The sequence below is a fragment of the Chiloscyllium punctatum genome, chromosome 7 (assembly GCF_047496795.1).
Source record: "Chiloscyllium punctatum isolate Juve2018m chromosome 7, sChiPun1.3, whole genome shotgun sequence".
Classification (NCBI taxonomy): Eukaryota; Metazoa; Chordata; class Chondrichthyes; order Orectolobiformes; family Hemiscylliidae; genus Chiloscyllium; species Chiloscyllium punctatum.
The window spans coordinates 45,261,398-45,279,045 of record NC_092745.1 but is presented as its reverse complement, the minus strand read 5'-3'; the positions used below and the strand labels follow the sequence as shown (position 1 = coordinate 45,279,045).

General features: G+C 42.3%; 1 protein-coding gene across 7 annotated transcripts in view; it reads right to left on the bottom strand.

Annotated features, from left to right (window-relative positions):
* The window catches only part of rasal2 (RAS protein activator like 2), a 413,768-nt gene that overhangs the window by 208,723 nt on the left and 187,397 nt on the right, over positions 1-17,648 (bottom strand). For all 7 annotated transcript variants that reach the window (XM_072573467.1, XM_072573469.1, XM_072573463.1 and 4 more), the window contains exon 3: positions 6,307-6,433. In XM_072573467.1, coding sequence (XP_072429568.1) covers positions 6,307-6,433 — 127 coding nt within the window. The remainder of the gene's footprint in view (positions 1-6,306; positions 6,434-17,648) is intronic.

Genomic DNA, 17,648 nt, shown 5'->3' with positions numbered 1-17,648 from the left:
GCCTCCGATGTTCTAGGGAAAATAGCCTATTCAGCTTCTACCTATGCTGTTTAAAGTATTTCTTCTGAAAGTTTATAATTGTTTAAAGTTTTAAATCACACAACACCATGTCATAGTCCAACAGGTTTAATTGGAAGCACACTTTAAAGTTTTGTTCTACAACATTTCACAGCAACAGTAAAATGAGCAATTTTACAGTTTTAGTTATAATATAATAATTATCATTAGCAAAAAAATGGCTGTTTGTGGGCTCCTGCGGTGCACAATTTAGTTACCACATTTCCTAATTACAACTACACAGTAGCAACAAAGACCATGCTTGAAAAAGTGTTTTGATGATTATTCAGTATACTTTAGCAGTTTCCATTAGTTTATTTTAGTGGCTACAATATTCTTCACACAGATTGTTACTCAGATTTTTAAAAAATATTATGATGGGAACCATCACAGCTTATCCTCTTCTACGGATATGCATGCAGTTTCAAGCTGCTTCTCTCACCTCTCTGCCCACTCTCCATTTCTGAAGCCTTCACTGATAGATATCCAACAACTGTCTTCAGGTTATATCTGCTACAAAGGCCAAAGATTGGATTTGAGATATGCCTGGCTTGCTCTACGCAAAGACACGAGTTCTGCCACGCAAACACAAACACCATCACAAGAACTGTGTAGAAACAATAGTGACATTGACTGTTTCACCACAATCACATTAAATGCCAGCCTCACTTTCTATACCACATGATGATGTTTGAACTGGGTTGACGCTGCTTTGCATTTTAAAAAAAGTATGTCAGCAAACAAAGCTTACTTACAACATGTCGGCTAGGCAAATGTGAGGACTGCAGATGCTGGAAATCAGAGTCTAGATTAGAGTGGTGCTGGAAAAGCACAGCAGGTCAGGCAGCATCCGAGGAGCCAGAAAATTGATGTTTCGGGCAAAAGTCCTTCATCAGGAATGAAGGCAGGGAGCCTCCGGGGTGGAGAGATAAATGGGAGGGGTTGCGGCTGGGGAGAAGGTAGCAAAGAATACAATAGGTGGATGGGGGTGGGGATGAAGGTGACAGGTCAGAGAAGAAGTTAGAGCGGATAGGTGGTAAGGAAGATTGGAAGGTAGGACAGGTCATGAGGATGGTGCTGAGCATGGAAGGTGGAACTGGGATAAGGTGGGGGGGGCGGGGGGGGGCGGGTAGGGGAAATGAGGAAACTGGTGAAGTCCACATTGATGCCCTGCGGTTGAAGTGATCTGAGGCAGAAGATGAGGCGTTCTTCCTGCAGGCGTTTTGTGGTGAGGGAGTGGCGGTGGAGGACCTGCATGTCCTCGGCAGAGTGGGAGGGGGAGTTGAAATATTGGGCCATGGGGCAGTGGGGTTGATTGGTCCACTTCCTCCAGACAAAAGGGGTAGTCATGGGCACCCGCATGGGCCCCAGCTATGCCTGTCACTTTGTTGGCTACATAGAACAGTCCATCTTCCGTAGTTACACAAGCACCATTCTCCATCTCTTCCACCACTACATTGATGATTGCATCAGCGCCGCCTTGTGCTCTCGCAAAAGGAGGTTGAGCAATTCGTCAACTTCACCAACACATTCCATCCTGACCTTAAATTCACCTGGACCATCTCTGACACCTCCCTCCCCTTCCTGGACCTCTCCATCTCCATTAATGACGACCGACTTATCATAGAGTCATAGAGATGTACAGCATGGAAACAGACCCTTCGGTCCAACCCGTCCATGCCAACCAGATATCCCAACCCAATCTAGTCCCACCTACCAGCACCCGGCCCATACCCCTCCAAACCCTTCCTATTCATACACTCATCCAAATGCCTCTTAAATGTTGCAATTGTACCAGCCTCCACCACATCCTCTGGCAGCTCATTCCATACACGTACCACCCTCTGTGTGAAAATGTTGCCCCTCAGGTCTCTTGTTTATCTTTCCCCTCTCACCCTCAACCTATGCCCTCTAGTTCTGGACTCCTCCCCCCAGGGAAAAGACTTGGTCTATTTATCCTATCCATGCCCCTCATAATTTTGTAAACCTCTAAGGTCTCCCCTCAGCCTCCGACACTCCAGGGAAAACAGCCCCAGCCTGTTCAGCCTCTCTCTGTAGCTCAGATCCTCCAACTCTGGCAACATCCTTGGAAATCCTTTCTGAACCCTTTCAAGTTTTACAACATCTTTCCGATAGGAAGGAGACCAGAATTGCATGCAATATTCCAACAGTGGCCTAACCAATGTCCTGCACAGCCATAACATGACCTCCCAACTCCTGTACTCAATACTCTGACCAATAAAGGAAAGCATACCAAATGCCTTCTCACTATCCTATCGACCTTCGACTCCACTTTCAAGGAGCTATGAACCTACACTCCAAGGTCTCTTTGTTCAGCAACACTCCCTAGGACCTTAACATTAAGTGTATAAGTCCTGCTAAGATTTGCTTTCCCAAAATGTAGCACCTCGCATTTATCTGAATTCAACTCCATCTGCCACTTCTCACCCCATTGGCCCATCTGGTCCAGATCCTGTTGTAATCTGAGGTAACCCTCTTCGCTGTCCACTACACCTCCAATTTTGCTGTCATCTGCAAACTTACTAACTGTACCTCTTATCCTTGCATCCAAATCATTTATGTAAATGACAAAAAGTAGAGGACCCAGCACCGATCCTTGTGGCACTCCACTGGTCACAGGCATCCAGTGTGAAAAACAACCCTCCACCATCACCCTCTGTCTTCTACCTTTGAGCCAGTTTTGTATCCAAATGGCTAGTTCTCCCTGTATTCCATGAGATCTAACCCTGATAATCAGTCTCCCATGGGGAACCTTGTCGAACGCCTTACTGAAGTCCATATAGATCACATCTAACGCTCTGCCCTCATCAATCCTCTTTGTTACTTCCTCAAAAAACTCAATCAAGTTTGTAAGACATGATTTCCCACGCACAAAGCCATGCTGACTGTCCCAAATCAGTCCTTGCCTTTCCAAATACATGTACATCCTGACCCTCAGGATTCTCTCCAACAACTTGCCCACCACCGACGTCAGGCTCACTGGTCTATAGTTCCCTTGCTTGTCCTTACCGCCCTTCTTAAACAGTGGCATCACGTTTGTTATGCGTATTTGCACTTGCAGTTAGATGAGGATCCCCAGAAGTATGCCACAATTAATATGCGTAAGGGTTTGCACCAATGAACAAGAATGCCATTTTGGGTTTTGTCAGCCTGTGCAATATTTCAACAGGCAATATAGAACATTTTACAAGTCTACTCCGGATTGTCATTTATGTAGATGAAGTGCTAATAACAGGGAAGACCAATAAGGAGGACGTGGAAAACTTGGACATAGTTGTTTTTCTCAGGCTGTCATACGCCTCAGAAAGGAAAAGTGTATGTTCCAGCCACCCAAAGTGACTTATTTGAGTTTCAGAGTTGACCAAGACTGGGTTACACCCATTGGAAGATGAAGTGAGGGTGACCAAAGGTGCCCGGTTCCCACATCTATACCAGAGCTTAGGTCTTTCCTTGGGCTGGTAAATTATATATAACCTGGCCTCCATCCTGGAACCTTTGCATCAATCCTTAAAAAAAAAGTCAGCCTTGGATATGATTGCGTAGCCAAGCCACAGCTTTAAGAGAAGTGAACAAATAGTTATCATCCTCTAAGGTGGCGGCAAACTATGGTCCCAAGTGAGATCTGGTACTGACGTGCGATGGCTCCCCGTACAGGATCAGGGTAGTATTAGCTCATAGGTGGTACAATTGTGTATGTATCCTAGTCTTTGTCTAATGCCCAAATAGAGAAGGAAGGTTTGATGGTCATATTTAGAGTCAGGACGTTCCACTATTAGCTTTATGGATGTACATTTGTAATAATAGTGAACCATAAACCCCTGCTAGGTTTACTTAAAAAAGACAAGGGAGTACTACCCATAGCTGCAGGCTGAATTCAGCAGTGGGCTCAATATTAAGTGGAACTTCATCAGTGAGGCCAAGTAGCAATGAGCTATCTCTCACTGGCAGATACATGACTGGTGGTATCACCACTGGAAGATTTCATCATTGTTTTAAATTTTCTAGGTACATTTCTAGTCAGAGCTGACAATATCAGACTTTGCACACATCAAATCCAATCCTGGCAAAACTGAAAGAGCTGGTGGTGATGGGAGAAACCAAAGTGCTGCTACAACCAGAATTGAAACCTTTCTGGACCTGGGGAGACCAGGTCACAGTAGAAGACGGCATATTCTTATAAATATTATTATTACTATCATGCCAGATCCTTAGCTGAACTCCACCAAGGTCTTCCAGGAGTTTCCAAGATGAAGATGTTAGTGAGAAGTTATAACTAGAGGCCAGGATCAGATGCAGACATAGCCACATTGGTGGGGCAGTGCCCAGAGTGTCAACAAGAACACAAATTACAGCCAGTAGCTCCCTCACATTTGTGGGAATGGACAGATAAACCCTGGACTCAGTTACACCATGACTGACGATGCAGGTCCTTTCATGGGCTCAATGTTCTTAGTCACTGCATCTTTCACAAAACACAGACTCCCGGAATTGTTGGTCTCAGCTAACAGGTCATTGTTTACCATTGGGGAATTTGAGTATTTCCTAAAGTTAAATGGCATTCAACAAATAAGGACAGCTCCACATCATCCATCGTCCAATGGTCTGGCAGAAAGTGTAGTCAAAACTTAAAGGCAGGCAGAGAGAAACAGCCTCCAGCTTCAATAGATGCCAAACTGTCCCAGTTCTTATTTGATTATAGGACCACTCTTCATGGAACTACAGGGATATCTCCAGCAGAGATGCTAATGCAGAGAAGACTCCACACGAGATTAAATTGGATCTTTCTGATCTTGAGGGGTTTGGGTAGGGGAAGAGGAGAATGAAATGGCTTCAGGAACGCCAAAGCTGGACATATGACTCCTCTAAGCGACAGAGAGAGTTTACTTCAGGGGGTGAAGTTTGGTGTAGGAACTACAGGAATGGCCTTGCATGGATAAGGGGCATTGTCAATGTGAAGTCAGGTTCAGTGATGTACAAAGTTCAGGTATGCGGCGGTGCTGAACAAGCACATATGAAAGCTGTATTCTTGCAAAGGGGATGGAAGCAACACGTGCCCAGCTCTTCTGAACAGCCGGAAATGCTGACAGAATCCGGGGGCTCTCCCTCTCCTTCAAGCATGGAAGAGACCTTGGAATCTGAGATGGACACAACACATGTTGCCACCTCAATGCCTTTGCTGCCTGAAGAGGAGAATGAATTTCTTTCAACATGAGAGCTACTGTGCGTCACACGCCACCCATAACCAAGGCACAGTCAGAGCAACCAGATCCGGTGCTAAAACGCCCCAGGAAAGGCTACAAGAAAGAACTGGCCGACGTTCCCAGATTCGTGGCTGCTGGGATGTAGTGATTGTAATGAGGTGAGCCAGTTGGATCTCATAGAAAATGCACTCCTTGATTGTGGTTGTTAATCTGGTCCAATCAGGAAGACTGACTGACAGATAAACACAGAGTGTCTTCACTGTTTTGATCACACAGCATTGCCCTGTGGTTTGAAGGGCAGTGCTTGTCACTGGCCACTCGGGTGTTTTTCATATCTTCCTGGTGGTGGAAATTGAATAAAGATTGGCACACCTTGTGTCTCTCACTGTGTCTCACACCTGTACACACACTATGGGTGCTGGGGAAAAAAAAAGCATGACCGCAGTTAGACAGTAGTGTGGGGGTTAATTTAAAGAATAAAAAACCACAGAGTGTCAGGTCCAGGCAGCGGGCCGTGGAGGGGGTCATTAGAGCCGACTGCCTGCCCCTCTTCGGTGGTAACATGAGAGCCTGGGTGTCCTTGGAGAAGGAGCACGCGGTGTCCACCAACACCCTAGAGTTGTTCAGGGAGAGGTGGGCACCGCAGAGAGTGGAGTGCATTATTTCCCCCTCCAACGCTATTTTGATTTAATCCTTGTCCTCCCCTTCATTCTTTGATCACGCAGCATTGCCCTTTGATATGAAGGGTACTGTTTGTCACTGGCCACTCGGGTGTTTCCTTTTTTCCTGGTGGTGGAAATTTAAATAAAGATTCGTGCACCTTGTGTCTCACACCTGTACACACACAACACAGGTGCTGGGGAAAAATAAGCACTAAAAAAAAGTGTCAGAGGTTCAGTTCACTCTGAGAGCTAGCTCTAAGCGAGCTGGCTCAGTGTCATCGACTTTTCTTTGTAAACAGAGGGTGACTTGGTGATGGGATGCTGGCCTCTATGGAGTTAGTTCATTTCCATCAAGATTAACTCACCAAGTTTACTGCTTCCATCCTGCTGATAGTCGGGGAACTGTCCTTCAGATGGAACACTGACCGTGCGCCGTAGCATTCGACCTTTTGAGGACTCCATTTGCTGGTCTTGCAACATGTCAACATTCACCTGTGTGAAAATGAGAATTGGTCAACTCCAGAGACATCAAGAAAATACTTACATCAAATCTTTCAGTTAGTAAGTTTGCAGATGACACCAAAATTGGAGGTGTAGTGGACAGCGAAGAGAGTTACCTCAGATTACAACAGGATCTGGACCAGATGGGCCAATGGGCTGAGAAGTGGCAGATGGAGTTTAATTTAGATAAATGCGAGGTGCTGCATTTTGGGAAAGCAAATCTTAGCAGGACTTAATGCTAAGGTCCTAGGGAGTGTTGCTGAACAGAGAGACCTTGGAGTGCAGGTTCATAGCTCATTGAAAGTGGAGTCACAGGTAGATAGGATAGTGAAGAAAGCGTTTGGTATGCTTTCCTTTATCGGTCAGAGTATTGAGTACAGGAGTTGGGAGGTCATGTTGCGGCTGTACAGGACATTGGTTAGGCCACTGTTGGAATATTGCGTGCAATTCTGGTCTCCTTCCTATCGGAAAGATGTTGTGAAACATGAAAGGGTTCAGAAAGGATTTACAAGGACGTTGCCAGGGTTGGAGGATTTGAGCTATAGAGAGAGGCTGAACAGGCTGGGGCTGTTTTCCCTGGAGCATCGGAGGCTGAGGGGTGACCTTATAGAGGTTTACAAAATTATGAGGGGTATGGATAAGATAAATAAACCAAGTCTTTTCCCTGGGGTGGGGGAGTCCAGAACTAGAGGGCATAGGTTGAGGGTGAGAGGGGAAAGATATAAAAGAGACCGAAGGGGCAACTTTTTCACGCAGAGGTTGGTACGTGTATGGAATGAGCTGCCAGAGGATGTGGTGGAGGCTGATACAATTGCAACATTTAAGAGGCATTTGGATGGCTATATGAATAGGAAGGGTTTGGAGGGATATGGGCCAGGTGCTGGCAGGTGGGACTAGACTGGGTTGGGATATCTGGTCGGCGTGGACGGGTTGGACCGAAGGGTCTGTTTCCATGCTGTACATCTCTATGATTCTATTATTTAAGGAAGGATGTAAATGCATTAGCATCAGATCAAAGAAAACTTAGCAAAATAACACCTTGAAGGGTTGGAATACATTATATGACAGGTTAGGATTGTTTGTAATGGGGTTTAGAAGTGTAGGATATGATTTGACTGAAGCATAAGATTCTGATGGGTCTTGACAGGATAGATGTGAAGAAGATGTTCACAAGTCCAGGAGAATCAAGAAGCAGAGATAGTCAATTTAAAACAGGGATGAGACAGAAAGAAAGTCAGAGGGATGTGAGTCTTCAAAATACTGTTTGAAAACATTTGGCAGAAACCAGTTCTTGTGTATTTTTAGGGCAGAGGTAAATAGATTCTTATTAAGCCAGAGGGTGACAGGTATTGGTGAGAATATGTTTTTATGATTGTAATCAAGTGAACCATGATCTTACTCAATGATGAAGCAGGCTCAAGGGGCTAAATGACTGACATCTGCTTATTATTGTCATGTTCACATGCTAGGCCTATTGGTGTTGTAAATCAATTCTCGAGAAATATTGCAAATTGAGGTGTAGTGTTTGAAACTCTTCCTCCTATCTTCAGTTCAGCTATTTCCGTACAATAAAAAGTGCCTCAAATTTCCAATAATCGTACAGTCATCAAGTCATAGAGATGTACGGCATGGAAACAGACCCTTCGGTCCAACCTGTCCACGCCGACCAGATATCCCAACCCTGTCTAGTCCCACCTGCCACCACCTGGCCCATATCCCTCCAAGCCCTTCCTATTCATATACCCATCCAAATGTCTCTTAAATGTTGCAATTGTACCAGCCTCCACCACATCCTCTGGCAGCTCATTCCATACACGTACCACCCTCTGCGTGAAAAAGTTGCCCCTTAGGTCTCTCTTATATCTTTCCCCTCTCACCCTAAACCTATGCCCTCTAGTTCTGGACTCCCCCACTCCAGGGACTCCCCCAATACTGAGCAAATCTTCAAATATTGTCTGGTTAATGCTCTGTGTAACTCAAAGAAGCATATTTCAGGTAGAGACAGCAGAGATCGAGTGAATTCTTAAAAGAGTATAAAAGCAGTAGGAGTATACTAAAGAGGGAAGTCAGAGGACTAAAAGGAAACATGAGATAGCTTTGGCAAGTAGGGTTAAAGAGAATACAAAGGTATTTTATAAATACATGAAGGACAAAAGGGTAAATAGGGAGAGAATAGGACCTGTCAAAGATCAGCAAGGCAGCCTATATGTGGAATTGCAGGAAGTGGGGAATATATGAAACAAGTACTTTGCATCAATGTTTACTGTGAAGGCGGCCATGGAAGATATAGCATGTGGGGAAATAGATGGCGACATCTTGGAAAAACGTCCATATTAGGGAGAAGTTGGTACTGGATGTCTTAAAATGCAAAAAGGTGTGGATAAATCCCCAGGACCTGACCTGGCGGCATGGTGGCTCAGTGGTTATCACTGCTGCCTCACAGCACCAGGGACCCGGGCTTGATTCCAGCTTCGGGCGACTGTCTGTGTGGAGTTTGCACATTCTTCCCATGTATTTCCGGGTTTCCTCTGGGTGCTTTGGTTTCCTCTCACAATCCAAAGATGTGCAGGTCAGGTGAATTGGCCACGCTAAATTGTCCACAGTGTTCAGGGATGTGCAAGTTAGGTGAATTAGTCAGAGGTAAATCTAGAGTAATGGGGAATGCATTTGGGCGGGATACTCTTTCAATGACCAATGTGGACTTGTTTGGCCAAAGGGCTTGTTTCCACACTGTAAGGATTCTAATTCTAATTCTAAAAAAAGGTATACCCTAGAACTCTGTGGGAAATTAGGGAAGTGATAGCTGGGCTCCTTCCTGAAATATTTGGATCATCGATAGTCACAGGTGAGGTGCCGGAAGACTGGAGGTTGGCTAATGTGGTGTCACTATTTAAGAAAGGTGGTAAAGAAAAGCCAGGGAACGACAGACCGATGAATCTGGCGTCCGTGGTGGGGACATTGTTGGAGAGAATCCTCAGGGACAGGATTTACATGTATTTGGAAAGGCAAGGTCTGATAAGGGAGAGTCATTTCTCTGCCTTTGACCCTATTTCCAGCTTCTGTTTTATGTTCGTGGGGTCTGTACTTTCCTGTCCCATTCTCGGTATCATTTCCAAAACAGCAATCCTGCTATCTTTTTGTTTTGAAAGTCTGTAACATCTCATCTCCAAAACACTCCCATACTTAGTTAGTTTAAAGTTGTCTTGACATATTAGGGAGAGTCACCAGGACACTGCTCCCATTAAAGTTCAAGTGAAACAAAAACTGAAATTGCTGGAAAAGCTCAGCAGGTCTGGCAGTATCTGTGGAGAGATCTGCCAGACGTGCTCAGCTTTTCCAGCAATTTCTGTTTTTGCTTCTGATTTCCAGCATTTACAGTTTTCAGTTTTTAAGGTTAAAATGAAGCCTGTGTCACTGGGATAGTTTCCTTCTCCCCAAGCAGAAATGCCATTGCCCATGAACTGAAACCCATTCCTCCCACATTAATCTTTGAGTCATACATTTAATTCTTTGACGTAGTTTATCCTATGCTGGTATCTCTGTGGCTCAGGTGGTAATCCTGTGATTATTACCATGGAGGTTCTGCTTTCTAATTTAGACTAGAGTAGTTTTTTGTTTGCCATTTTTATCGTATACAACTGATACAATAAAAACAAGACAGCGTTCCTCAAGTACCAAGGGTGCTACACTGACAGCACAAGCTACACAATCGTACATGGCATAAAGTGCTTAAGTAGTGCAAAACACGCAAGTTACTGTTCAAATTCTTCCAACAGAACCTCCTTTCTAGTCCTATCAACAATGACAATGGCAACTGGATCCCTCCCATCTGACTCCACGTTCCTCTCGAGCCTTGATGAGATGTCTATTGCCCTGTAACTGAGCAGGTTCATGCCTTCAGAGAACACTACTTAATGACACTGCCCAATACCACAACTACAATGCTATTGTTTGCCTCACTTGCATCACTCCCTATGTAACAGTGTCAGGGTCAGTTGGTAAATTTTCATTGCAGTCCCCACACTTGTCTTCATAGCTTGCAAAAACACTGTAAGGACCTGGTAAAAACAGTGGAGAAGAGTTTTTCCTCATGACAGCATTCCTTCTTTTGCAGTTTACTTTTCAGCAGTGTCATCTAGTTATCAAGCATTCCACCAATGGGTACAGCCTTTCTTGATCTGTTCTGTCAAGGTCCTTCATGATTTCAAGTGCCTCCATTAAAGCTTCTCTGGACCATATTTTCCCTATGGAGTTCAACCCCAGCTTCTCAAATCTATTCACATAACTGGTATCCTGCACTCCTGGAATAATGGTCCTGAATCTTCCCTTGCAGCGACTGGAAAACCTCTACAAACTTCTTTTTGAGTGTAGTGTCCAGAATTGGCCGCATGAGTGCAGCTGAGATCAAGCTAGGGTTTTATAAGCGTTCATTAATTCTTACTTGCTTTTGCACAATATATCTCTCTCACAGATCCCCTGTGTCTTTCTAACAATTTTCTCAACATGCTCTGCCACCATCAATTTCTCCCTCTGTTTCAGAGCACCGCTTAGCATTGTATCCTCTGTTTTATATTTCCTCCTTACTGTGAAAACAACCACAACATCTTGCATCACACAGCTCTGCATTCAATTTTATTATCTATATTTCCATTCATTGCTCCAGCCTACATCCTTTTCACTGTCACTATCCTGCTCAGTTTCTGAATACTCCCAAGTTTTATGTTATTTGCAAATTTTAAAACTATGCTGTATTTATTGTAATATTGTGTACTTCAATTTTACCAACACCTTCCAATGTGGCACCTTAGTAAATTTTGAAAATCCATATTGTATCTTTATTAACATATACAAAATAGAAACATAAACCACGACATTTTTGATCATTTAACACAAAGCACTCCATTAACTTGTCAGGTATGAGATGCCTTTTATATATTTCTCTGACTGGCTGAACTCATTTAACCCCAGTCTTCAGATGTGAACATTAATTTTAGCAATTTTGAAGCTCACACGTTATCGATGTAAGGATGACTCATCCCTGGTGACCAGATTTATAGCACACTCACTTCTCTGGGAGACATTAAACTTGAAATATCTTCAGTCTACTGAGACAAACTGTGGAAAGAGGAATGTTTAAAAAACTGAACAGAATTCCTGCTATATCTTTTTTGATCTGCTTCAATGATTTCTGGGATGTGGGCATTGCTCGCAAGGCCAGAATTTGCCTTGAACTCAGCAATTTCAGGGTATAGTTAGGAGTCAATCACATTGTTGTGGTTCTAGAGTCACATGCAGGCCAGACCAGGTAGAACAACAGATTTAAATTAGAGTGGCAAGAGGATGGAAACCTAAGCAGGATGACAGAGGAGGAAGAAACATGCACAGAAACAAAAGACAGAAAGGTAAGCAATGAAAATGGCAAGCAGTAAAAGCATGGGAAAAAAACAAATGGGGCCACAGTGCAAAATAAAGCTAAGATGACTAACATGGTTAAAAAGACATGTCTAAAAGGTTTCATATCTTAATGAATGGATTATTCACAAGATAGGTATAAGTGGTTATGATATGATTGAGATTATAGAGACACAGCTGCAGGATGACCAAGGATTGAAAATTAAGTTCCATGGGTATTCAGTATTTAGGAGGGACAGACAAAAAGAAAAAGGACATTGGGTAGCATTATTAGTAAATTCAATGCAATAGTGAGGAAGAAATTGGCTCAAAAACTCATCATGTAGAATCTATGTGGGTGGAGATAAGATACATCAAGAGGCAGAAAATTTGTTGGGATTGTTTATAGGCCCCAAAAGACTAGTGAAGATACAGGGTAAGATATCAAACAAAAAAAAAATCAGGGACACATGCAATTAGGGTACAACTGTAATCATGAGTGATTTTAACTTATATGTAGATTGAACAACCCAAACTAACAATGATATTGTAGAGGAAGATTTCCTGGGGTGTACACAATTTTTTTTACACCAACCTCAGAACAGGCTATTCTAGACTGCATAGAATGCAATGAGAAAGGTTTAATTAACAATCTTGTTGTGCCAGGTTCATTGGGGAGCAGCGACCATAATATGATTGAATTCTTTAAAAAGGTAGTGTGAAGTAGTCTGATGAAAAATTTGGGTCTTAAACCTCAATAAAGTAAGCCACAAAGGTAGGAAGCTCAAAGTGGCAAAGATAAATTGGGAAAACTTATGAAAATGGATGATGATAAATAGGCAAAGGCTAATGTTCAAAGAACAGATGCATGAATTACAACAATTACGGATTCATGTCTGGCACAAAAAAAAACAAGGAAGGGTTGCTCAACCATAACTTATAAAAGATAGTTTAGATCTAGTTGAGGTCTAGGGAAGAGACATAAAATGTCAGAACAGGCAGCAAGTCTGAGGTTTCACAGTATTTTAGAATTCAGCAAAATAGACTGAAAAGTTTGATCAACAGGAGGAAACATAGCAGAACAATAAAAATGCAAGCAAGTGGACCTGGAAATACTGGATGAAACAATAGTCACCTTTCAAAATTCTTTCAACTCTGGAGATGTTCCTACAGATTGGAGGGTAGCAAATGTAACCTGGCTATTTAAAAAGGGAGATAGAGAAAACACTGAATTACAGACCAGTTAGCCTAACATCAGTAGTGAGGTAAGTGCGAGAGTCTATTTCAAAACTTGTGATTAAAGAACGTTTGGAAAACATTAGTGGAATTGGACAAAGGCAGCATGGTCAATGAAAGATACATCATGCTAACAAATCTACTGGGTTTTTTTGAGGATGTAAGTAGTGGAGTATACCCCATGTACATTTTATCATTAATTGAATGGTTCCTTTCTTTAAGCAACCCAAATAATTATTTGTCTGAATCATACAACTTAGCACTGCATTAGACATTAACCAACTAAAAAAATGTACATGACTTTAAATTGTTCTTGTGAGAGATGAGTGATGGTGCAGAGGGTGATGCGTGTATGGAGTGAACTGCCAGAGGAAACGGTGGTGGCTGGTCCAATCACAACATTTAAATGGCATCTGGATAAGTACATGAATAGGAAGGGTTGAGAGGGATATGGGCCAAATGCTGGCAAATGGGATTAGATTTATTTAGGATTTCTGGTTGGCATGGACAAGTTAGAGTGAAGGGTCTGTTTCTAGCTGTATATGTCTATGACTCTATGTTGTACATGTCTCTAACTGATTCTAGTTCAATACTGATATTTGTCTCAAATGCATACGATCAGATGTCAAATTAGAGTCCTCTGTGTTTGTACAGCAAATTGATTTGCTGTCATTTTAACTGGCTGCATTATCGATAAATTCTTCAATTATTAACAATATATATTAATGACTTAGATGAGGAAAGTAAATGTACTAGAACTAAGTTTGCAGATGATACAAAAAGAAAAGATGGGAAAGCCTCTGGTGTATCTACACAGGGATAGAGACAGTTAAGCGAGTGAGTAAAAACTTGGCAGACAGAACACAATGTGATAAAATGTGAGTTCATGTTATGCACTTTGGCAGGAAGAGTTAGAGGACCTGAATATCATTTAAATAGTGAAAGACCGCTTAAATCAAAAAAAGGTGCACCCAAGTTCAGTGGAAAATAGGGAAAGCAAATAGAAATTTGCCCTTTACTTCAAAGGGAATAGAGTAGGAAAATAGTCAGGTCAGGCAAAAACTATGCAAGGCCACAGTTGGAATACTATGAACAATTTTTGTCCCCTCACCTAAGGAACGATATAAAGTTGGCAGCCTTGAGAAAGTTCACTAGGTTGATCGCAGGTATGGTGAGACTGCTTTAAGGAGAGGTGGAGCAAGTTGGGCTTCTATTCATTCGAGTTTAGAAAAATGAGAGGTGACCTTACTGAAGTATACAAGATTCTTAACGGACTTGGCAATGTCCATGGTGAGGGATTATTTCCCCGGTGAAAAAGTCTCAGACCAGAGGGCACAATCTAAGAATAAAAATGACAGATTGCCCATTTATGACAACGATCGAGTGAAATTTCTTCTTGGAGGGTGGTGAAGTTGTGGAATTCTTTTGCAACAGAGAGCTGTCAAGGCTGGGTCATTACATATATTCAAGGCTCTGAGAGACTGAGTTTTATTTTAAATTGGTAAGTGAACCAGAATTCTGGGGAAAAGTCAGGGAAGTGGATTTGAGAATTACTAGATATACCATGATCTATTTGAATGGTGGAGCAGTTGATGAGATTAATGTTCTATTTCTGCTTTTGCATCTTATAATCAATAAATGCTGATGAAACCAGTGACTTTGACATCCATGAACAAAGATATTTTAAAAATTTTCTTCTGTTGTTATAAGATTTCTTCCGACCTTTCTAGCATCCACCAGCCGTATGAGCCAGTAATACTGCACTCTGGCCACCTTTTGACCTCTTCTCTGCATCTTCCTACCTTCTCCACTCAGTAGAGCGTTTAGCTATCTCCTCCGCACTGGACAGTCTTTCCCAGATTGTTCCAACCTTTCACTCTGCTATCTTTCTAGCCTTCTTCAGAAACCTCCCTCTTTGACCATGTGTTCAGTCAGCTCTCCTAATGTTACTTCCAGTACTGTGTGGATTTCAGTGTCACTGTGTTAAAGTTGTGTGCAATTTATTGTCTTCAGTCTTTTACTGGCGGGAATGAACAAAGTGTGAGAAGTTTGAAAAGGGAGTATAAATTGGTGTGTTCAAAATGTCGCCAAGCTTGTCTTCTTTTAAATAGCTGTTAGCTCCTGGAAGAAAAGGAAGATCTCCACAGTTGAGATCCAGCATGGGGATGAAAAGAATTGTAACTGAGACGGTGGCATGAAAGTTTGAAGGTGGCACACAAGAAATGCAGTTATAAGAGGGGCATTGTATACGGTGATTGGATACAAGCAGAATGCAATGTTTTAAAGAAGCAATGAGAGCAACAGACTATCAATTTACAGATAAGTGCTTAGCATACAGAGATGAGAAGAGTTTCCCAAGTGAATACAAGCTGTTCAACGGTCAGGTTTGATCTTGTTGGGCTTGTGTTGAAAAGTAGCTCGACATCCGCAAGTGACAAGAAAGAATGACACATACTTGAGATTCAACATGGAACTGGTTAAAGAATGGCTGACAAATGTGGTACTGAGCAGAGAGAGAGAGAGAGAGAGAGAGAGAGAGAGTGAAAGGAGAGCGCGCGAGAGAGTTAAAGAGAGAGAGAAAACTAGTTTACAACACAAGATTTCTTTACTCTTTTGTTTTATATTCATGAGGTGGAAAGGTTGTCTTGTAGAGAGAAGTTGAACAGGTTGGGCTTATGCTCATTCGAGTTCAGAAGAATGTTAGGTGCTTGTCTGGAAGCATACATGGTTCTGAGCGGGTGTGACAAGGTAGTTGCTAAAAACATCTCTTCCTCCTCCTACAAACCCATGAGCCAACAGAAACCATTTTAAAATAAGAAGTGTCTATTTTAGGAGTAAGATTAGGAGGAATTTCTTTCATGGAGCCCATTTCATCAAAGTTGAGAATTCCTGAGTGGGCTTTTCGATGCATGCTAGGTTGAATTGGACTGATTTCTGATCTACAAGAGTCAGGCATTATGGAAAAAAATCTAGTTAAGGCCACGATCAGATCAGCTGTGGATCATATCGAACAGCAGAGCAGGATCGAGGGGCTGGATGGTCGAATCTTGCCATTTGTTATAAATGAGAGACAGTGCTAACATACTATTTGATGCCACAGACCTCTCCTCCATACAACATTAACTCACTGCAGATTAATGTTTCCGCTTCCTATCCAGGGACTCTAAAATTGACTAAACTTCCCCCATTGATGTCCTAACAATGAACAACATATTTGGCAGTTTTGGATCTGCATATTTTCTGGTCGCTTTGTATAATTCTGCTCCAAACACTGACTTACCAACTATTGGGAAAGGGCTAAAATCTAAATACATTTGTGACTTCTTTTTATAAAGATATAATATCTGCAACTTTCCTTTGAAGGATCCTAAATCACGTTATCCTGTGGAGAATTTATAAAGTTATGTACTTCCATTCAAGTAACTTGATCCAATGACAACTTTGTTATAAATCTAATTCTATTTGTATTTAGTTTATTCCCTCCTATTTATGTCTTTAATGCATTCAGTTTACTCTCCCAGTGTGCCAACAAGTTCACACCTGAATCTCTGAGCTGGAAAGACCCAGAAAGTTCTGGATGTAGGTTTGCTCACTGAGCTGGAGGGTTCATTTTCAGATGTTTTGTCACCAGGCAGTAATGCAGGGACTTGAACAACAGCTCTGCCAACCATCAAACCCAAACTTTGGGTCCACTACATGGATAACACCTTCGCCATCACTAAACGAAACAAATTAGAGGAAACTTTCAAGACTATTAATAATACCTTACTGGCATAAAATTTACTAAAAAGGAAAAAAACAACAACAAACTGCCATTCCGAGATGTCACAGTAGAGTGAATAGCCAATGGGGAACTTCAAACCAGCACCTTCAGGAAAACAACAACACATACAGACCAAATACTGAACTACAGAAGCAACCATCCCAGTGTTGCTTGCAGTTTTGATCTTCCTACTGGCAAAAGGATATACTCGCCATAGAAGGAGTGCAGTGGAGGTTCACTAGGCTGACAGCAGGGCTGACAAGACTGTTCAATGGGGACAGACTGCTTCAATTGGGCTTGTATTCACGAGAGTTCAGAAGAAAGAGAGGGGATCTAATTGAAATGTATTAAATTCTAACAGGGCTGACAGACTGGATGAAGGAAGGATATTTTTCCCCTGGTTGGGGAGACTAGAACCAGGGCTCACAATCTAAGTATACAGTGTATGCCATTTAGGACTGAGATGATGAAAGGTATCTTCACTCATAGGGGAATAAACCGGTAGAATTCCCTACTACAAACGCCATCAACAGAAGATCAGGCACGATCATATTAAATGGCAATGCAGGCTCAAAAGGCCGAATGTCCTTCCCTGCTTCTAGTTTCTACGTTTTTATTACCTTTCCTGGAGGTCATTACTGAACCAGATTTTTTTGATAACAATCGATGATAGTTTCCTGGTCATCACTGACACTGGTTCTCAATTCCAGTTAGTATTTATTGTGGAAAAAGCAGCAAAATTTAACTTACTTATGTATGTCATCAGACCTTATGCACTTTTCAGTATTACACCAGGATACTTAATTAACCCAAACC